This window comes from Ceratotherium simum, chromosome 39 (genome assembly GCF_057802395.1).
Source record: "Ceratotherium simum simum isolate JZ-2026a chromosome 39, ASM5780239v1, whole genome shotgun sequence".
Taxonomy (NCBI): Eukaryota; Metazoa; Chordata; class Mammalia; order Perissodactyla; family Rhinocerotidae; genus Ceratotherium; species Ceratotherium simum.
The window spans coordinates 4,626,593-4,646,377 of NC_141938.1; the positions used below are offsets into that span (position 1 = coordinate 4,626,593).

General features: G+C 40.8%; 1 protein-coding gene and 1 pseudogene across 1 annotated transcript; both read right to left on the reverse strand.

The window, feature by feature from the left end:
- Positions 1–4,007: 4,007 nt before the first annotated feature.
- On the reverse strand, positions 4,008–4,729 carry LOC147912118 (uncharacterized; annotated as a pseudogene).
- LOC147912119 (zinc finger protein 136-like) lies at positions 4,690–18,072 on the reverse strand. The gene is made up of 5 exons (XM_087426026.1): positions 17,952–18,072; positions 7,468–7,538; positions 6,311–6,437; positions 5,234–5,294; positions 4,690–4,869 (listed from the first exon to the last, which is right to left on the reverse strand). The coding sequence occupies exons 2-5, from the start codon at positions 7,486–7,488 to the stop codon at positions 4,845–4,847; spliced, it is 234 nt and encodes a 77-aa protein (XP_087282152.1). The 5' UTR covers positions 7,489–7,538; positions 17,952–18,072; the 3' UTR covers positions 4,690–4,844.
- Between the last annotated feature and the right edge of the window lie 1,713 nt (positions 18,073–19,785).

The window sequence follows — 19,785 nt, forward strand, 5'->3', positions numbered from 1 at the left end:
TCTAAGTGTATGGAAATAAAACCAAATGAACAGCTGTAAATGGGTGCTGCTTTGGATTTGTGGATCTTTGACACAAGAGACTTCCAGCCACTCCTGTGATGAAAAAGACATTGAAAAGTTCCCATTTGTCCATCATATACTCAATTAGGATATTACCTCAAAATGCAGTACCCTCTCTCTACCCCTAAATGTATTACTTGGAGAAGCTTGTCTCTAGCAGCTCAGCGCTCTTTTGGTGTTTCCACTGGGGAGATCACAGTGGGAGTTGCATAGATATCACTCTACTCATAAGAACACACTCAGGATGAGCTGGAACAGTGCAGAGGAATCCAAGCCTGGGTGTCTCCTAAATGGGAGGAACCCCATGGTTAATGGGGTATATGTTGCTTACACCTTTCAGTCTGTTACAGCAGCAACATGAAGATGTGAAAAGACTATAACATTTTAAATATTTAAAAGGCAAATAAAAATCCTCTCAAAAATGACATTAAAAACAACAACAAAAAGACAGCACAAATATCTGTGGTTTCCAAATCAATAGAAAGTCTCAAGTCCCAGATAACAATGATAATGACAGTCCTCACTTATTGAGTCTCTATCCTCATAGAAAAAGATATGTACACACCTTAGCCTACGCTATTAGCTCATATTGTTTGCATTACTTTTCTTCAAGCACAGCTTTTATTTCCATCTTATAAAATAAAGCTTTTACACTATTTATTAATCATCTCTTTTCCCACAAACATATAAGCACCAGGACTGCAAGAACTTCTTTGTTTCATGCTGCTATATCCAAATCCTACTGTGCCTTATTTCTGCTAAATTGGTATTTTACTGCCTCTATAGTGCATGGCATGTGAAGGATGGCTCCAGAGAGCATATTCTCAGAACAAAGAAGAAAGTCTTGATTGGCATAAAGTGGTCCTGTCTTCTCCCTTGCTAGGTTTTGTATTATCTCATGTGATTTACCTAAAACTCAAAGGCCTCAACTGAGCCATACAGGAGATATTAAAAAAATATTACACAGTATAGTAAGAAGTGAATTTACATATTTTCACTAAAGTAACTTCATGGTAAACAGTGTCTCATACACCATAGGAAATACATCAGTGTTTTGATAATAAGTAGGAAAAAGCAAACGCTGTTCCAGATGACTAGGAGCTGCCTGCATTCCCAAGACTTAAGTCCCAAGACTGCCAAGCCAAGACTCATCCTGCTGAAGAGAAAAGCGTCCATACAGCTCCTTCATCAAAATTACAAAATTACTAAGAAAAGCCTAAAAGTATTATATAATCATACTAACAAAAATGGTAAAAGATAAAATTCCAAATCATAAAGAAGACTAAGTGTCCCTTCTTAAATTAACATGACTGACTGGAACTTCTTACAAATTAACTTGAGCTCCACTACATTGTTCTTGGCTTCTTCAAAACACATGGGCCGGGCCGGCCCGTGGCTTAGCAGTTAAGTGCGGCGCTGCGTTCTGCTGGCGGCCTGGGTTCGGATCCCGGCGCGCACCGACACACCGCTTGTCCCGCCATGCTGAGGCCGCGTCCCACATACAGCAACTAGAAGGCTGTGCAACTATGACATACAACTATCTACTGGGGCTTTGGGGAAAAATAAACAAATAAAAATTTAAAAAAAAAAAAACAAAAAAAACACATGGGCCAAAATCTTGGAAGGAGTCCTTCTGAGCACCCTGTCACTGTTATACCTCACAGTCCTTTAGGGACTGTGGTCAATCTTATTAGAATCCATTACACATCTCTCTTTGACTGCAGGTACAAACCTGCAGGTCATTGGCAAGAGGGCCCTGAAAAAACCATGTTTTTAAGTTTTGGGTTAAAAATGAATGAGAAATTTTATGACAAAACTTGTAAATGTAAAAGAATAAAAAACACAGTTTCCTGAGGAAAAAATACTTGAACTTGTAATGTACATGACAAAATTGATTCATGATGTATAATAATTAAATGAAGAAAATTGCAATGTATATCTGAAAAATCCATAATTAAAATGAATTTTAATATATTATCTGAGGAAATTAAAACAAAAATTATATTTATTAGCATATGATGGATTAGAACATGTGATAAAATATATCAATAAAACAAGCATTCATTTCACAAGGAAATGCAAGTAGTTTTAATGACATACAATCAAATATTATTGAAAACATATTGAGGGAACATGTTCAGCTACAAGTAACAGGAAACACAGTCTTCCTGACATGAGAAGGGGATTGTTCTCACATGGAAGAACTGGGTCAAGAGCAGCCACTACACAATGCAGCAGAGAAACAAACTCCCAGGTCCTTCTGTTTATGCCCCACTGCAGATGTCACGGTTGAATCAAGAAAACATGCTCACCAGCACTATTAACAGTATAAGGTGTTCCCTATACACATTAGAACTTCTTATACAGCTGTCACCGAGAGAAGAGGGGAATCAGAGAATACTCCCAACCACAAATGTCTGAATTAGTTTCCTGGTGGACAAAGAGGCCTCATAGAAAAATCTTAACTCTAATGTATCTTTGATGTGTGAAACTTGTAGAAAACATCAGAGGAAAATATACCTGTAAGAAAATGGAAATCAAACAGTTGTTGGTGGTTTTCAAGATACTCTTGATTAGAAGGGCAAAGAATCCAGAAAATGGGCTGGAACATGGTGTTGCTCATAGCAGCCAGGTAACTGTCTGTCTCCTTGTATGGTGGCTCCAAAATCTGACCAATGCCTTGTTTGCTTCTGCCTTCAAATGTCATGCAAGTGAGGCTATTGGTGAATTCCAACAGGGGACCATAAAAAGGGATGGATTGTTGAAGATCAAGTTCTTAATATTACCCTCACAGACATAACACAATATAGGGGTGATGTGTCTAGCTCTAGACTTTGTTGCCCTATCACAGGCTTCTACTTAATTAAAGTTTATTCACCAAATACCAGTTAGAAGGAAGGACAAAGAGCAAAGGCCCAAATATGAAAATAGGAATTCATGGCAAAGTATATTCTTTGATAAACTTGCAATATACAAATTCCAACTGTTTAATAGTATGGAAAGAGAAAAGTCTCCTATACCCACCAGCCCAAAAAAGGAGTTTTCTCTAAGAAAGGTACAATATATACAGTGGATAAGGCATATCCAGGAACTGCAATTAAGGCCAGTAAGAAAATCCCACCAAATACAAACTGTCATTTTTCAATGGCCCCTTCCCACAGAACAATTAAAACATTATTTAAAAAATTAAAGAGAAAATATTAACTGATTTAAGGAAAAAAGCACTACCTAATAATCTTATTTACTATTGATGAAGGATGACTTGCAGAATTTTCTCACCTGAATATTCATTTTTGAAAGTAATTAATAGGAATCCACAATCCAACGTTGCACTTTAAGAAAGTTTCTTGATAAACACAATATATTTAAAAGTTTTATAATAACTCTTTCATGTTGAACGTTTTCTACAGCATTATACAAAATTTAATTTCCATAAAGCTTTCTCATATTACTTACATTTATATTTGCTTTTGGTGGGAGTTTCACACAGAAGGATATGGGCCAATTGAAGTCTTTCTGATGCTGTTTATATTCAAGAGGTTTTTATCAAGTGAATCTTTTCATGTCTTCAGAAAGAACTGGGATGACAAAAGGCTTTCCCACATTCTTCATATTTACATGGTCTTTCCTCTAGTGTGCATTCTCCCATATCCTTTAAAATTTTGATGAGGAATAAAGGCTTTCCCACTTTCCTTGCATTCAGTTTCTCTCCAGTGTGACTTCATTCATATTTTGTTTTTTTTTTTTTAAGATTTTTATTTATTTCTTTCCCCCAAAGCCCCAGTAGATAGTTGTATGTCATAGCTGCACATCCTTCCAGTCGCTGTGTGTGGGACGCGGCCCCAGCATAGCCGGAGAAGTGGTGCTTGGCGCCGGAGATCCGAACCGGGCCGCCAGCAGTGGAGGCGCATGCACTTAACTGCTAAGCCACGGGGCGGCCCCTTCACTCATATTTTTGAAGTGATCTGAAAAGAAGTGAATGCTTTCTCACATTCCTTAGATTCATAGGGTTTCTCTTAGTTATGAATTCTTTCATGTAGTCGAAGAGAACTGGAAGAAGCAAATGCTTTACTGCATTTTTACATTCATAGGGTTTCTCTCTGCCATGAGTTCTGCCATGTTTTGAAGAAAACTGGGAAAAGTGAAGGCTTTCCACATTCCTTACATTTATAAGGTCCATCTCAATGTGAAAGATTATGTGTGATGGAAGGCTTGAGGGATTCATGAAGGCTTTCCCACATTTCTAACATTCATAGCGTTTCTCTCAGTATGAATTCTTTCATGTACTCAAGATTATGTGAAGAAGGGAGTGCTTTACTGCATCTTTTACATTTATCATGTTTCTCTTTAGTATGAGTTCTTTCATGTATTTGAAGAAAACTTGAAAAGTGAAGGCTTTCCCACATTCCTTACATTCAGGAGGTTTCTCTCCAGTGTGATTTCTTTCATGTTTTCATAGAGAACTGAAGAAGTGAATGCTTATTTCATTTTTTACATTCATACAGTTTATCTCCAGTTTGAGTTCTTTCATGTATTCGGAGATAACTGGGAAAAGTGAAGGCTTTCCACACTCTTTACATTTACATGGCATCTCTCCATATTTTTGATAGTCACATGGTTTGTGTTCAGTGTGACATCCAACATGCCTATTAAGGGATGAATGATGCATGAAGGCTTTTCCACATGCACTGCATTCACATGGTTTAGCCCATGTAGTTTTTTTATTCAGATTGAGATTTGGAATAAGGCTGAAATTTTCTCCACATTGACTATCATCTTCACTTTCAGAGTCTCTCTACCATATGATTTCTGTAACAAATGAGAAGCACATTATTAATTATTTCTTTCTTAGTGATTTTATACTGTTATATTTATTATGATTTATAGGAAAAGTCTAGGTTTTTTTGCCTAGTCTGATTTCTTGGAAATTGATCCCTTGCTATTATCCAAACAGTGATATTCATAGATGGGGTTCATTAATACTACTTGCAAGTGAACTATTTTGCAATAAATGAACCTCTACATTACATTTCACAAGGCATGTTTGGAGAAATTTTCTAAGAATAGCTAAATTTGAAACGAGGGTTATTTGTTTTGTTTCCTTCTTTTTAAATTTCATAAGATACCAGGATTCTCATGTGACATGCTGCTTTCTATTTTGAGTGTGCCGCACCTCAGTTTTCTCCCCTGGTTCCTGTATTGATCTTCAATATCATGATCTTCCCATGTTTTTCCTGAAGTGCAGAGCCAGAAAGTTAATTTCAAAGTATTAAAGTTATAGAAAAATGTTTATTTATTTATTTATTTTTTTATTTTTCCCCCCAAAGACACAGTAGATAGTTGTATGTCATAGCTGCACATCCTTCTAGTTGCTGTATGTGGGACGCGGCCTCAGCATGGCCGGAGAAGCAGTGTGTCGGTGCGCACCTGGGATCTGAACCCGGGCCGCCAGCAGCAGAGTGCACGCACTTAACTGCTAAGCCACGGGGCCGGCCCAATATTTTTTTTTAATTTTTGTTTATTTTTATTTTTTTGTGAGGAAGATCAGCCCTGAGCTAACATCCATGCCAATCTTCCTCTTTTTGCTGAGGAAGACTAGCCGTGAGCTAACATCTGTGCCTGTCTTCCTTCACTTTATGTGGAATGCCACCAGAGCATGGCCTGACAAGCAGTGTGTTGGTGCGCGCCCGGGATCTGAACCCGGGCCTCCAGCAGCGGAACGCATGCACTTAACTGCTGTGCCACAGGGCCAACCCCTATAGAAAAATTTTTAGATTTTAAGTCCATGATGGGGGCCGGCCCTGTGGCTTAGCGGTTAAGTGCGTGCACTCCGCTGCTGGTGGCCTGGGTTCGGATCCAGTGCCTGACGCACCGCTTCTCTGGCCATGCTGAGGCGGCGTCCCACATACAGCACTAGAAAGACGTGCAACTATGACATACAGCTATCTACTGGGGCTTTGGGGAGAAAAAGGGAAAAAATGGAGGAGGATTAGCAATATATGTTAGCTCAGGGCTGGTCTTCCTCAGCAAAAAGAGGAGGATTGGCATGGATATTAGCTCAGGGCTGATCTTCCTCACACACACACAAAAAATAATAAGTCCATGATGAGCTATGACAATTTCTAGTTTTTTTGTTTGTTTGTTTTTACCAACCTCTCCACTTTCCACATTCTATATCTTGGAACAATGTTAATGGACAACTAACACTTCTTCTCTGATTGACAGTGTGAAAGAATGTCCTCATTCTTACCTATTGAGGCCAGGTTCCTGCAAGTTTCCCACATCACATCTCTGTAGAGTTTCTTCTGTAAAGGATCCAGTAAAGCCCACTCCTCTGCAGTGAAGATCAGAGTCACATCCTCAATAGCCACTGAGTCCTAAAACATTACAAACATGTATAGAATAGAATGCATAAGACTGACAGCAGTGAGGATCTATACTCCATTTGTAGGAAATTTACTTACATATGATTCTCTTATCTCCAAGCATTTATTCTATGCCATGATTGTCAAAAACTCAGTTTTTCTGTATACACTTCCTCATCAAACTAAAAGCTTTATGAACAGATGGAAATTATTTACACATTTTACTGTGATCATATTACATCATATTTCTCTCTAATGGCAAGGTCCAGAACATGTTGGGAAATGACAGAAATACTATACAAATAAAACAAATATTATCATTTAAGACTAATGATTTATTTTGAGAAAAATTCTTTTATCTTCTTTATTACTCACCAATTACAGCACTTCATGAGACAGAGGGTCAAATCTGCATGAGGTTTCAATAAATGAAAACATAATAAACTACTAGAAGCCTTCTTTTCTAGTCTCATCATCAAACAGAGAGTCCAGGAGGCCTGTAGAAATCAAACTTGTAACAAAAGCCCAGCAGGAGACATTGTCTTGGAGTACTCTAGTTCATTACAGGTAATCAGATGCAGCTGGCTGAATGTAAATATTCTTCACGGAGAATCGTTGCTTTTAACTTGTGTAATATTCATTGTAGACTCAGGTCTTCCATTCTCTCTCTGTATGATTTGATGGGCTCAAATATTATTTGGAAGATAGTTCTCAGACAAAAGGAAGGCGGCATGACAACTTAGACCATAAAATCTCTATACTCAAGTGACTCAAGGCTACCTCCCACCAATTTATACAACACATACTGAGACAATAATGTGCCATAAGAACTCTTTCTGGTCAAATACTAACCGTGTGTCTGATACTTGTTGGGCTTGAGGGCAGGCTAAAAACTACAGATTGCAAGGGAGTTCATTGAAGTCCAAAACGTTTTGATGGTAAATTTGCCCATGATTATAAAATTGTGAAGGACTTAACAGTGGTTTCCTCTAAATGTACATAACATCTCTATTCCCAACTTCAAGAAGAAGTGTTTACTGACCAGCCACTCTAGATCAGGCATTGCCACCTTCTGATGCTGCAGTTACGGAAGTTAGAACTGTCATTCTTGACCTAACAGGAAGAAAATGAACAAACTTGAAATCAACAATTATTCTTAGATCCATGAGAGTCTTGAGGTCACAGGGCAAAATGGTGTATCTAAAATTGGAAAAGAGAAAAAAAGGACAGCTTTTCGAATTATATGCCAGATAGTCTCTTCTTAGGAAGATCTGTATTAAACAAAAAATCCATTTCACCAAAGTCTAATGCAAGGGCAAAAATAACAAAAAAGACAGCAGATGATACCCATGAAGCCTAGGACAACTCTCTTTAACAGAAATTTTAAAATATACATAATGGGGACATCTGAAGGAAAAGAAAGACAGAAAGAAAGAGAAGAAACAAGTGAAGTAATAATCACCAAAATCTACTAAAATTAATGATAGCTGGCAAAAGTACATCCAGGAAGCTCAGAGAACACTGAACATGATAAACTAAAAGTGCACACCCAAGGATATCATATTCAAACTAGAGAAAAATCAATGACAGGCAATACAGTGAGAAGTGCCAGAGAAGAAATACATCTTAGGTATAAAGAAACAAAGATCTGAATTAAATTGGACTTCTTTTCAAAAACCATGCAAGCCAGTGCAGAGCAGAGTGAAATATTTAAAGTTCTGAAAATAAAAAAAACAGTCTCCTAGAATTCTCTGTAAAGAAAAATTGTCCTTCAACAATAAAGGAGAAATAAGGACTTTCTGAGACAAAAATTGAGGAAATTTGTCATGAGTACACCTACTTTGAATAAAATGTTCAAAAATTTATCAGAAACAATGTAAATGATAAAAATTTTTCATAAAATGAAAAAATGAAGGTAAAATATATTTATATTTCTTATAATTAATATAACAGGTGATGCTTTGTTTAAAATAACATTAGCAACAATGTATTTTGTAATGAGAGGCTTATGGACAAGTGAAATAAAAATGACAGCAATGTGACAAATGACAGGGAAGGAGAAATTGGGACTAGTGTGTTAAGAGGAACCTGCATAACAGAGAAGTGGTAGAGTGTTATTTGGCAGAGGAGGTGGGTTAGTTGTAAATGTATGCTGAAAACTCAAGGGCAACCTTTAAAAAATGTTTTATCAAAATGTGTAGGTAAGGGCCGGCCCCGTGGCTTAGCGGTTAAGTGCTCGCACTCCGCTACTGGAGGCCCGGGTTCAGATCCTGGGCGTGCACCGACGCACCGCTTCTCCAGCCATGCTGAGGCGGCGTCCCACATACAGCAACTAGAAGGATGTGCAGCTATGACATACAACTATCTACTGGGGCTTTGGGGGAAAAAAAAAAGAAGGAGGAGGATTGGCAATAGATGTTAGCTCAGAGCCAGTCTTCCTCAGCAAAAAGAGGAGGATTAGCATGGATGTTAGCTCAGGGCTGATCTTCCTCACAAAATAAATAAATAAATAAATAAAAGTCTGTAGGTAATATGATGAGAGGAGAAAAAAACCATCAGAGTAAATGCTCAATTTCATACAACACCAAGACTGAACCCTAACATAAACTATGGACTTTGGGTGATAATCATGTGTCAGTGTAAGTTCATCAATTGTAACAAATGTACTACTCTGGTTGACAGTGGGGGAGGCTATGCATGTGTGGGGGCATGGAATATATGGGAAATCTCTGTATCTTCTGCCCAATTTTGCAGTGAACCTAAAAGTGCTGCTCTAAAAAATAAAGTCTGAACAAAAAAGTCTAGTTAGCACCCCAAAAAATAAAAAAATAAATAAATAAATAAATGCTCAATTTCAGCCAGAGAAGGCAGAAAAAAGGTGGAAGACCAAAAGAAACAAACATCAAGGGAAAAAATGGAAAATTGTAAAGCTTTTGGTAAATATTAATCCAACTGTATCAATAACCACTTTAATCATCAATACTCTCAATATAATTGAAAGACACAGTAACATTAGATTTCAAAAAATACAATTATATGTTCTCTACAAGACCCCAATTGCAAGTATAAAGACACAGATAGATGAAGTGTAAAGGGATGGAGTATAACAGACCGTGCCAACACTATTCAAAAGAAAGCTGCCATAGGTATATGAATTATAGAGAATGCATATTACAAACCAAGGAAAGTTCAGAGATAGAGAGGGCATTAGATATTGATAAAGAAGTCTACTCTCCAAGAAGGCACAGCAATGCTTCATGTGTACCTGCATAACAACAGAGGGGCAAAATATATGAGACAAGAACTGATAGAATGCAAGGAGAAATACATGAATCCAGTGTTACAGCTGTAGAAATCAACATTCTTTATCACAAATTATAGATTTCAGTAGGCAGGAAGAGAAGACGGACACAGGTGAACTGAACAACACTGTGAAACAACTGGATTTCATTGTAATCCATGGGATAATTCATATACAACAGCAGAACATACTTTCTTTTCAAGTTCACATGGAACATTCACCAAGACAAACCACATTCTAGGACATAAAGCACACCTTAATAAACTTGAAAAAACAGAAATCATACAGAATATGCTCTCAAACCACATAAGCATTCATCTAGAAGTCAATAACGGCAAGATGGTTAGAAACTGCCCCAATACATGGAGATTCAATATCACATGTCGAAATAATATATAGGATCGATAAAGAAGTCTAAAGAGAAATAAAAAACTATTTTGAACTAAACAAAATAAAAACATAACATATGAAATGTTCTTGGATGCAGCAAAAGCAGTACCTAGAGGGAAATTTCTGCCATTGAAGAAATACCCTGTAAAAACCAGAGATGTCTAATCAATAATATAAGCATCTACCTTAGGAAACAATAAAATAAAGAACAAATTAAACCCAAAGTAAGCACAATAAAATAAATAATAAAAATTAGAAAAGAATGGGCCGCCCCGTGGCTTAGCAGTTAAGTGCGCGTGCTCCGCTGCTGGCAGCCTAGGTTCAGATCCTGGGCGTGCACCGATGCACCGCCTGTCCGGCCATGCTGAGGCGGCATCCCACATACAGCAACTAGAAGGATGTGCAACTATAACATACAACTATCTACTGGGGCTTTGGGGAGGGAAAAAAAAAGGAGGATTGGCAATGGATGTTAGCTCAGGGCCAGTCTTCCTCAGCAAAAAAAGAGGAGGATTGGCATGGATGTTAGCTCAGAGCTGATCTCCTCACAAAAAAAAAAAAAGAAAAGAAAAGAAATAAATGTCATTGTGGGAAATCCATGCAGAAAATTCAAACAAATAAAGCTGGTTCCTTGATAATACTAATAAAATTGATAAACATCTAGTCAAGATAGCAAAGAAAAGAGGGAAAACAGAAATTACTAATATCAGAAAGGAAAGGAGGAGGGAAAGAAAATAAAAAACCATTTGATAAAATCCAACATCCATTTATGATAAGAAACTAGTAATAGAAGGCAACTTCCACTTGAGAAAGAACATCTTCACAAAACCTGTAGCTAAATTTATAACATTTGTTCCATATGACATGATTGTCTCTGTGAAACATCTGAAAGAACTCACAACAACAGAAATAACTCATGGAATTAATAAGAGAGTATAGTAAGGTGGAAGAATACATGTCAATGGTTTTCCTTAGGGATCCAAACAGATACAGTCAATTGATCTTTGACAAAGAAGGAAGGGAAAATGAAAAAGAAAGTCTTTTAAACAAACAGTGGTGGAAATAATGGAAATCCACATGCAAACACACACACACGAAAGGAATGTAGACACGGGCCTTACAGCTTTCACAAAAATTAAGTCAAAACACATGACAGATCTAAATGTAAAATGCTAAAGGAATAAACTCCTAGAAGGTAACATAGGAGAAAATATAGATGGCCCTGGGTTTGGAGATGAATTTTTAGATAAAAAACCAAAAAGCAAGGTCCACAAAAGAAAAAAAATTTACTTCATTAAAATGAAAAACCACTCTGAGAAAGCTCTGAGAAAGACAGTGTTAAGAGAATAACAACACAATTAACACAGTGAGAGAAAATCTTTGTAAAACACTGATTGGATAAATGGTATGTGAAATATCCAAAGAATTCTTAAAACTCATCAGTCAGAAGACAAACAACCCAATTAAAGAGTGAGAAAGGGCCGGCCCTGTGGCTTGGTGGTTAAGTGCGCGCGCTGCGATGCTGGTGGCCCGGGTTCGGATCCCGGGTGCGCATCGAGGCACCACTTCTCCGTTCATCCTGAGGCCGAGTCCCGCATACAGCAACTAGAAGGATGTGCAGCTATGACATACAACTATCCACTGTGGCTTTGGGGGGAAAAAATAAAATAAATAAAATCTTTAAAAAAAAAAAAAAAAAAAAAAAAAGAGTGAGAAAAAATCTGAACAGACTTCTCACTGAAGAAGATATATAGATGGGAAATAAGCAATATGCTTATTTTCACATGCTCCACATCAAATGTCACTAGGAAATTGCAAATAAAACAACAATGAGGGACCATTAAACACTTGTTAAATGAGTAAAACTCAAAACACTCAGAACACCAACTATGAGTGAAGAAGCAAAGCTACAGGTAATCCTCAGTCATTGCTGGTGAAAGCGGAATTTGGTACACCCACAATGACAGACAGGAACTTTCTTTCAAATAAAAATACACTGTTACTACATAGAGTAAGATCCAGCAATCACACTCCTTGGTATTTGTCCAAATGAGTTGAAACATTATGTTCACACAAAACCTACACATGAATGTTTATAGGCGCTTTGTTCACAATTGGCAAGAGTTAGAGTTTTAAGCAAAATGTCCTTCAAGAGTCAAATAGAAAAAACAATTACTGGGGCATCCATACAATGAAATACTGTTCAGTGATAAAAAGAAATGAGGTATCAAGCCATGAAAACACACGGAGGAACCTTAAAATTATATTGCGAAGGGAAAGAAGCCAATGTGACAAGGCTATGTAGTGTATGATTCCAAGTATATGACATTCTGGAAAAGACAAAGCGTGAGCCAGTAGAAAGATCACTGGTTGTGAAGAATTTGGGGGTTGGGGGAGGGATGAATCAAGAGGTGGAGCACAGAGGAGTTGTAGGGAAGTGAAACTACACTCTATGATACGGGAATGATGGATCCATGTCATTACAGATTTGCCAAAACCGTACATTGTATAACACAAAGAGTCAATGCTAATGTACACTGGGCACAGAAATGCATCAATGTGGGATTGGAAATTGTAACAATTGTACCACAGTAATACAAAATGTGAAAGAGAGTGTAAACTGTGCAGAGGCAAAGAGAAGAGTCATGTGTAACTCTCTGTAAATTCTGATCAATTTTTCTGTAAACCCTGAAATCTTTCAAGAAAAAGATGAAGACAGAGTCATTATAATTCACCCCTGCTGAAGGAAACAACACATCTCTCATTCAACTGACTTCAACATATTTCAATAAGCCAGTATGGTGCTCTGTGAGGCTGGGACCCATACGGGAGGTGGAACTTGCATCGAATGCCTTGTTGGAGAGCAGGGCACTGTATTCTCTGAGAAGTGCCATGGTTACTGTCAGTAGTGTCAGAACTCCGACCTATAGGATAGAACCTATATCCTCCAACACCAGGATAATGAGTGTCCTGGTGAGTCCTCGTATTGTAGACCTAGTAATGTACAGACAAGTGTTACCTTGATTTCTATTTTGAGTATCTCTGGGTCAAGAGATTCTCAAAATTCTTTTTTAGCACAAAGGGGCATCTCTTAGACAATCATCCAAGACTTTGTGAAAATATGCAGATGAGGCCAATGTTTGGCCAGGAGTAAGATGACTGCCTGATGTTTGGTTAGATGTGGTGACCCTCGGGTTTGGGTCATCAGGGGATGTCCCAATTAAGGGATGAGGAACAGGAACTCTCCACTGAGCTCCATCACGTATGAATGTGTACTGTCATCCTTCAAGTCTATGCACTCCTCAGTGCTGTGCATTCAGTTAACCCCAAGGAACTACCCAGGGAACCAAGGTGTCTGGGAGAGGGGTGAACCCCTTCTATTACCCTAGTCATCTTTCAATGAACTGAAGAAAGAAATGCCATTCTCCTCCTGCAGGTGGCATCAGTTGCAGGGCCAAGGTTATGCTCCATCATATCACAAACATGTGTCAGTCACCAGGCAGAGCTGGCAGGGTGCGCTCTGCAGAGCCAAAGGCACTATAGGCAACTCAGTAGAGGGTCACATGCTCAGTGCTTGTGAGCCCCTCTATGTTCAAGAAATCTCAGTACCTGGAGATAATTGCAGCTCTAATGGCATATAATGTGGCACCAGGGCAGATTTCTTCATCAGAAACCTATGGACAACTTGAGGTCCTCCTCCTGAGAGCCTCAGTCACTGCCATCAGGGTTAGAGGCCTCCTCCATGACAATTGGTTGCTTTATAGAGTTTAAGGAACCCAGGCTTAAGTCGGGTTTGAACTAATCTCTTTGCTGCACCCAACTCAGACTGTGGATGTTGTCACCACAACCCAGAGAGTCGGGATCTTTGTTGTAATAGATGCAGGGCTGGCCACAGCAGCAGAGTTACTTAGGGGTCCTGGTGAGCCCTCTCTAATGTTGCTACCTACTGACTGTATTTTCCTGTCTCTTCTTCCTCTCTGCAATGACTGCTCTTTAGGAAGTGACCATCTGATGGGCTCAGCTCATTCACAGGGTATATATAATCATCCATATAACCCCAGGCTCCTGCTAATGTCAAGGTAACTCCATCCTCTGTCTCACCTTCACTCCAAACACACAGACGAGGGCCGGCCCCGTGGCTTGGTGGTTAAGTGCGCGCGCTCCACTGCTGGCAGCCTGGGTTCGGATCCCGGGCGTGCACTGGCGCACTGCTTGTCCAGCTATGCTGAGGCTGCGTCCCACATACAGCAACTAGAAGGATGTGCATCTATGACATACAACTATCTACTGGGGCTTTGGGGGAAAAAATAAATAAATAAAATTACAAACACACAGACGGATTCCACTCAAGATATGGACTGACGGCCTCATTCCTGTATGCCTGCTCCCAAAGTCGAGGAAAACCGCCAAGAATTTCCCAAACTGCCAACTTGGAACCCCCTGTAATTAGAATCCAGGTTTGCTGGAGTCAACAATGCACACAGGGCAGCACAGCTCACAGGAGGAGCTGCCCAGCAAGCAGCAGCTCACAGTGCAGGAGCCTCCAGGCTTTCTCATCAGCCCGTCCAGACAAGAAGGCCTAGGGGAAAGGGAGGGGTGAGGCTTAAGTGTTCAGAAGCCAAACACCAAATGTGTGGACCCTGGACACTCATTATAAGAACAGACACAGGTAAGAAAAATAGGCATTCACACTGGCTTGTTTTTATATAAACACTAACAGGAGGATGAAGCAGTGATCAAAACTGGTCATTTGAGGGGGGCTGGAGTGAGAGCAGAGGAGGGGGGCAGGATACACAGGCAGGGAGTCTTTTTAAGTTAGTTTCCTCTCAGGAATTTTTTAAACCTTCCCATGCATTATTTATTTAGAATAAGGAGAGAAATTTATATACACTATATTTCCTGATGCTTGATCATTATTTTTAAATAACTTTTGGTGAAAATTTAATTTAATTTTAACATTTCTACATAGGAAACCACCTCAAGATTTAGTCCATTAAACACTAATAGATATAAAACTATAAACCATAAAAAATTTACAAATCCCTTTCCAACAGAAAGGATAAAGGACATTATAGTTTGTCAGTCCACTATATTTACACTGGGGATATTATCAGGATGGAGTAGTATATTATAATGCATTAGGGGTTTGCAATTAAGCCCTGACATAAACTAGGAATTTTAAAGATTTACAGAAGATTTGACCTGTTTCTTCATATCAATGAAAATAGAAACTCAAGTGCTCTTTCCTTGAATACATTAAAATAGGAATTCATTTGCCTTAGGAATACTATATCCTTTTAAATATCAAAACTTTCTAGGGACATGGACACACAAAAACTGACCTAAAACTGGAATATGGGGCTGGCCCCATGCCTGCTGGTTAAGTTCAGCATGCTCTGCTTTGCCAGCCTGAGGGTTTGCAGGTTTGGATCCTGGGCATGGACCCACACCACTCGTCAAGCCATGCTGTGGCAGTGACCCACATCCAAAATAGAGGAAGACGGGCACAGATGTTAGCTCAGGGCTAATCTTCCTCACCAAAACCAAAAACAACAACAACAACAAAAATGATATGTACCTGAGAGCTTAAATAAACCCATCTCACATCTTGAGGTTCTCTTGCCTAAATGTAACAAAACTTCCATTTGGTTCCACAATTTTCTTCCCTTACTCACATCATAACTCAATCAACTTACATTTTAAAACCCCAAGGGCAAATGAAACCAGAATCAGAGGGCTGCAATCTTCAGTTCATAAAGGAATCCAAGGAAACACAAATATTCAAATCAGCTTATAGAAGCAGCCTGCTTGCCTACAGGTCAAAAGGAAAACTCACACTTGGAAAGTTAACCAAGTTCCCAAACTTGGGGTCTAGGCCCTCTCAGTCAAGATAGAACCCCTGGAGTGGGTCAGTCCCTGGTGGAGGGGGGTGGGGCACCTGAGCAGCCACAGGAGTGAACTCTGGGAGCTCCACACGCCCTCCCCTCCCCAGGGAATAATGCACATGCTCCCTCTCTCAGGCTGCCCTTCCCACAATCAGGAAAACTCAGTTGGATTCAGTTGCAGGTTCTGACCCAAATGAACTCCCAAATTAATGAACTCTTTGTCCACAGGACAGAACACCTGATCTTCACAGACTTTCTCAATGTGCACAAATTACGCTCTCACTGAACTTACACTGTGGGTTCAAAATTCAAACATAACATCTAAAACTGTCTAGGCCTAAGGAACCACAACCACAATCTAAGAAAGGAAATCAACCCCCTCCTCTTCCCATGAGCACGTGCACCGCCAGCTTTCCAGGGCTCTGCAGCTCCTCTCAGTATAGAGGCTCCTTCCATGGGGGGGTGTGAGCAGGCAGGACACCTGCAGGGGGAGGCTCTCGAGGAAGAACAACTGGGCCTTCAAGTCCTTCCCTGTGCAGGCCCAAGGGGGCCTTAGCTTTGGTCAATGACTACTGGGTCTCCTCCTCACCGGAGTTGCTTTAGAACGCCACTGATACTTTAAATGATGCAAACCCAGTGTTTGAACAATCCAGCAAAACCATTTAAACGCATCCTTTATGTAAAAAGGAGGGAAGAAAATTGTAAGGCACTTTTACTAGTTCAACCAGAAAACCCCAAATATCTATTCCTTTTAGAAAAAAAAGATGACAGTTAATTATTATTTCGATGGCAAGAAATTGGTTTGTAAATAATTAATCACACTTGGACATTTGTGGTCTGCATGTCTAAGCCCTGGAGTTTCATTTGAAAACACCCAAAAGTAAATATGGCCCTCAGAAACTTACTACACACACTCAGAGGAAGAAAGAGTGAAATCAGAATTCTTAACAAATGGAATGCAATGCAGGAATATTTTATTTTTTGGAATTCACCTCTTTCTTACTAGCTTGGAAATATTTTATACTGCATTTCAAACTCAGTTGATTAAATACACTTTACCCCTATTGAAAAATGGAGACTTAAATAAGTGAGTAAATATTTTCAAGGTCACAACCCAGTGAGGGGAAGACTGACGGGACAGATCACTCAGGAAAGTTTCTCAAGAGGACCCTCCACCCAAATGACTTCCCACAGGATGTCTGTGCCCAGAAGGATCCTGGGGGGAGACTCTCGCACAGGATTTCATGCAGTGTAGTTCCAGGTGGTTATTTTCTGCTGTCTTCTAATGTAAAATATCCTGACAAATATAATCGTTAAAAAAAAAGTCACCCATGGCTCTGGGGAATAATGAGAAATAGTAGAAATATTGGGTCTGTTTGAAATGCGCCACGAAAGGTGCATAGTTGATAATGACGCTGCAGTTCAGTGACGGGCAGCTGGCTTTGGGAATGTGGGGAGAGATCTGAAAATTCAGGGATTTATTGTCAGTTCTAGGAAAAGCTGGGCTGTGGAGAGAGAATCATGGATTTGAGAGCCTGCTCCCCAAACATTTGGAAAACTCAGGAGAAAATGGGAGCCCTCTGGAGAGAAAGGAGGAATTGGGGACCCCACAGCTCCTCTCACACAGGAACCCTGGACACGGAGTCACTATTGTTCCTGATGAGCCTCCCCGCGGTCACCGTACAATCTGAGAAGATTCAGGGCTGTAGCTCAGGGCTGTCCAGGGAGGCTCCGGGGCTGAAGTCACCACGTGCAGTGACAGACATGTCGCCCAGAGTCCCGGCCGCTGGCCCGGCCCCCACGCTGCGGCCGGAGGGGACTGAGGTCCGGGCGGCGCCCCCGCGGACTCGGGTCCGCGGACTCGGAGGTGACCGCGGGGAGGCCGGTCCCGCCACGGCCGGTTCCGACCAGCCCTCCTCCCCGGGTCCTCACCCGGGGCCGCACACTCACCATTTCTAGTCTCCCGGGTCCCCTGCGTCCTTCCTATGACTCCCCCGGCCAGTGCAGATCACAGCGTGACAGACGCTGTGACAGAGCCACCAGGGACTATTCACGGCAGGTGACTGACCATCCCCATCTAGGCCGGACACAGAAGGGACTTCCATGCTGCTGTGATGCATCGTCCCACCCACTTGTCCCAGTGGCGCCCCTGATTGGACAGTTACCAAAGGCCTCGCCCCCTCAGCCCTGAGTGACTGCGGAGCAGGAGGGTGCCTTGCTCCGTGGAACCAGCTTCTGCCGGTGGGTGCTAACCTGTCCCCGCCTGAGTCATTTACATTTAAACAGAACGTTTTCCAGGCCTGGGACTGACACTGTTGTTCCCCCCCTTTATGAACGCATGGTGACAGGTGTGCACATGGAATTCCTGAGTCAGTTTCAAGGAGGAGCAAGTACAGACAAGAGGGTGGCCCAGGCCAGGCCACGCTGGAACAAGAGGGTCTCATGTCTTCTAGGGGTCAAGGGCTTGGTGTAAGACTGCAGTGTCACTCATGGAACTGATACCGGCTCAAGACAAGGTTGACATGAGGGAAGCCATATTGTAGAAAAGAAAAACTCGATTATAACTTTGAATGACCTCTGACAAACTAACCCAGCTGGATGTGCGCCCTCCAGGAGATCTAACTGCTCTGTAGATTTTACGACCCCTGCTTGCCCATGTGCCTCCCAGCTGCGAGAAGATGATAACTGCTTTTTTGAGTTCCTTAGGAATGTGATGACGCCCGAACAGAGAGTCTATGCTGATAGCTATCATCAGTGAAAACGGAAAGATCTGGTGTGGCACTCCCAGTCTGTAACACCAGAAGGTCACCATTCCTAACCGCCTCCCCAATAACCCAATGGCCTATATAACTGCTGTAAGATTTTGTGCCCCCTTAAGATGGTTCTTTTGGACATGAGTCAGCCAACTTCCCTCTTGCTGGTGTGGGAGATCAAGATTTGGCCACCCTGAAATCTATCTCTTTGCCTTGGTTGTTTTCTCTGGGGACATTCGACCTCCCCCACTAACTGCCTAAAGAATTTGACATAGTAACTCCTTCCTGGAACAGATCTATCATGATGGCTGTAAAGATAATGTAGGATAAATGTTACAATAGGAAAGGCACCAACAAGCCCATCTTATCGGAAGTTCCCTCTCTCTGGCCACATTCTCTGGATGGCCCTGCAAGGAGTTGCCAGATGAACATTTACATTTATAAGGGAAATCTCCATTTGTAAAGGTATCTCCCTCTCTGTTTTGGGAAGAGAGGGGGATGGCCTCATTTCTAGAGGCTTATCAATGTGGAAGGTGAGGCCTTAAATCTGCATAATAACCTTACTCTTGTTTACTGTGCTTTAGTGGTAATCTTCTGTAACTGACTCCCCCCACCCCCAAAATCCTCCTTTGTCGTTGGCTGAACATGGTATTTAGGACGCGAATTTCTGCTATTGTGTTGAGAAACGCAGTGTCCCTGCTTTCTCCCATGTATACATGTTATTAAACTTGGTATTATTTTCTCCTGCTAACCTGTCTTGTTAATTATTTGGCCAGCCATAAGAACCTTAAGGAAAAGGGCAGAGGGGGATTCTCCCTCTTCCCCCGACACTAGCAAGCTGTAATAATAAAGTCCTTTTTCTCCTACCACCTTGCCTCTTGACTATTGGCATGTCTTGCGGCGAGCAGAAGGCCCCACGTTGGGCGGTAACAGAACTCTGACCCTTGTTTAGAAACACAGACACTTAAATGTGACCTCACCCTCCGTGATAAAGAGGCTGGCTCCATTTTGAGCTTTCCTCCCTGCCAGCA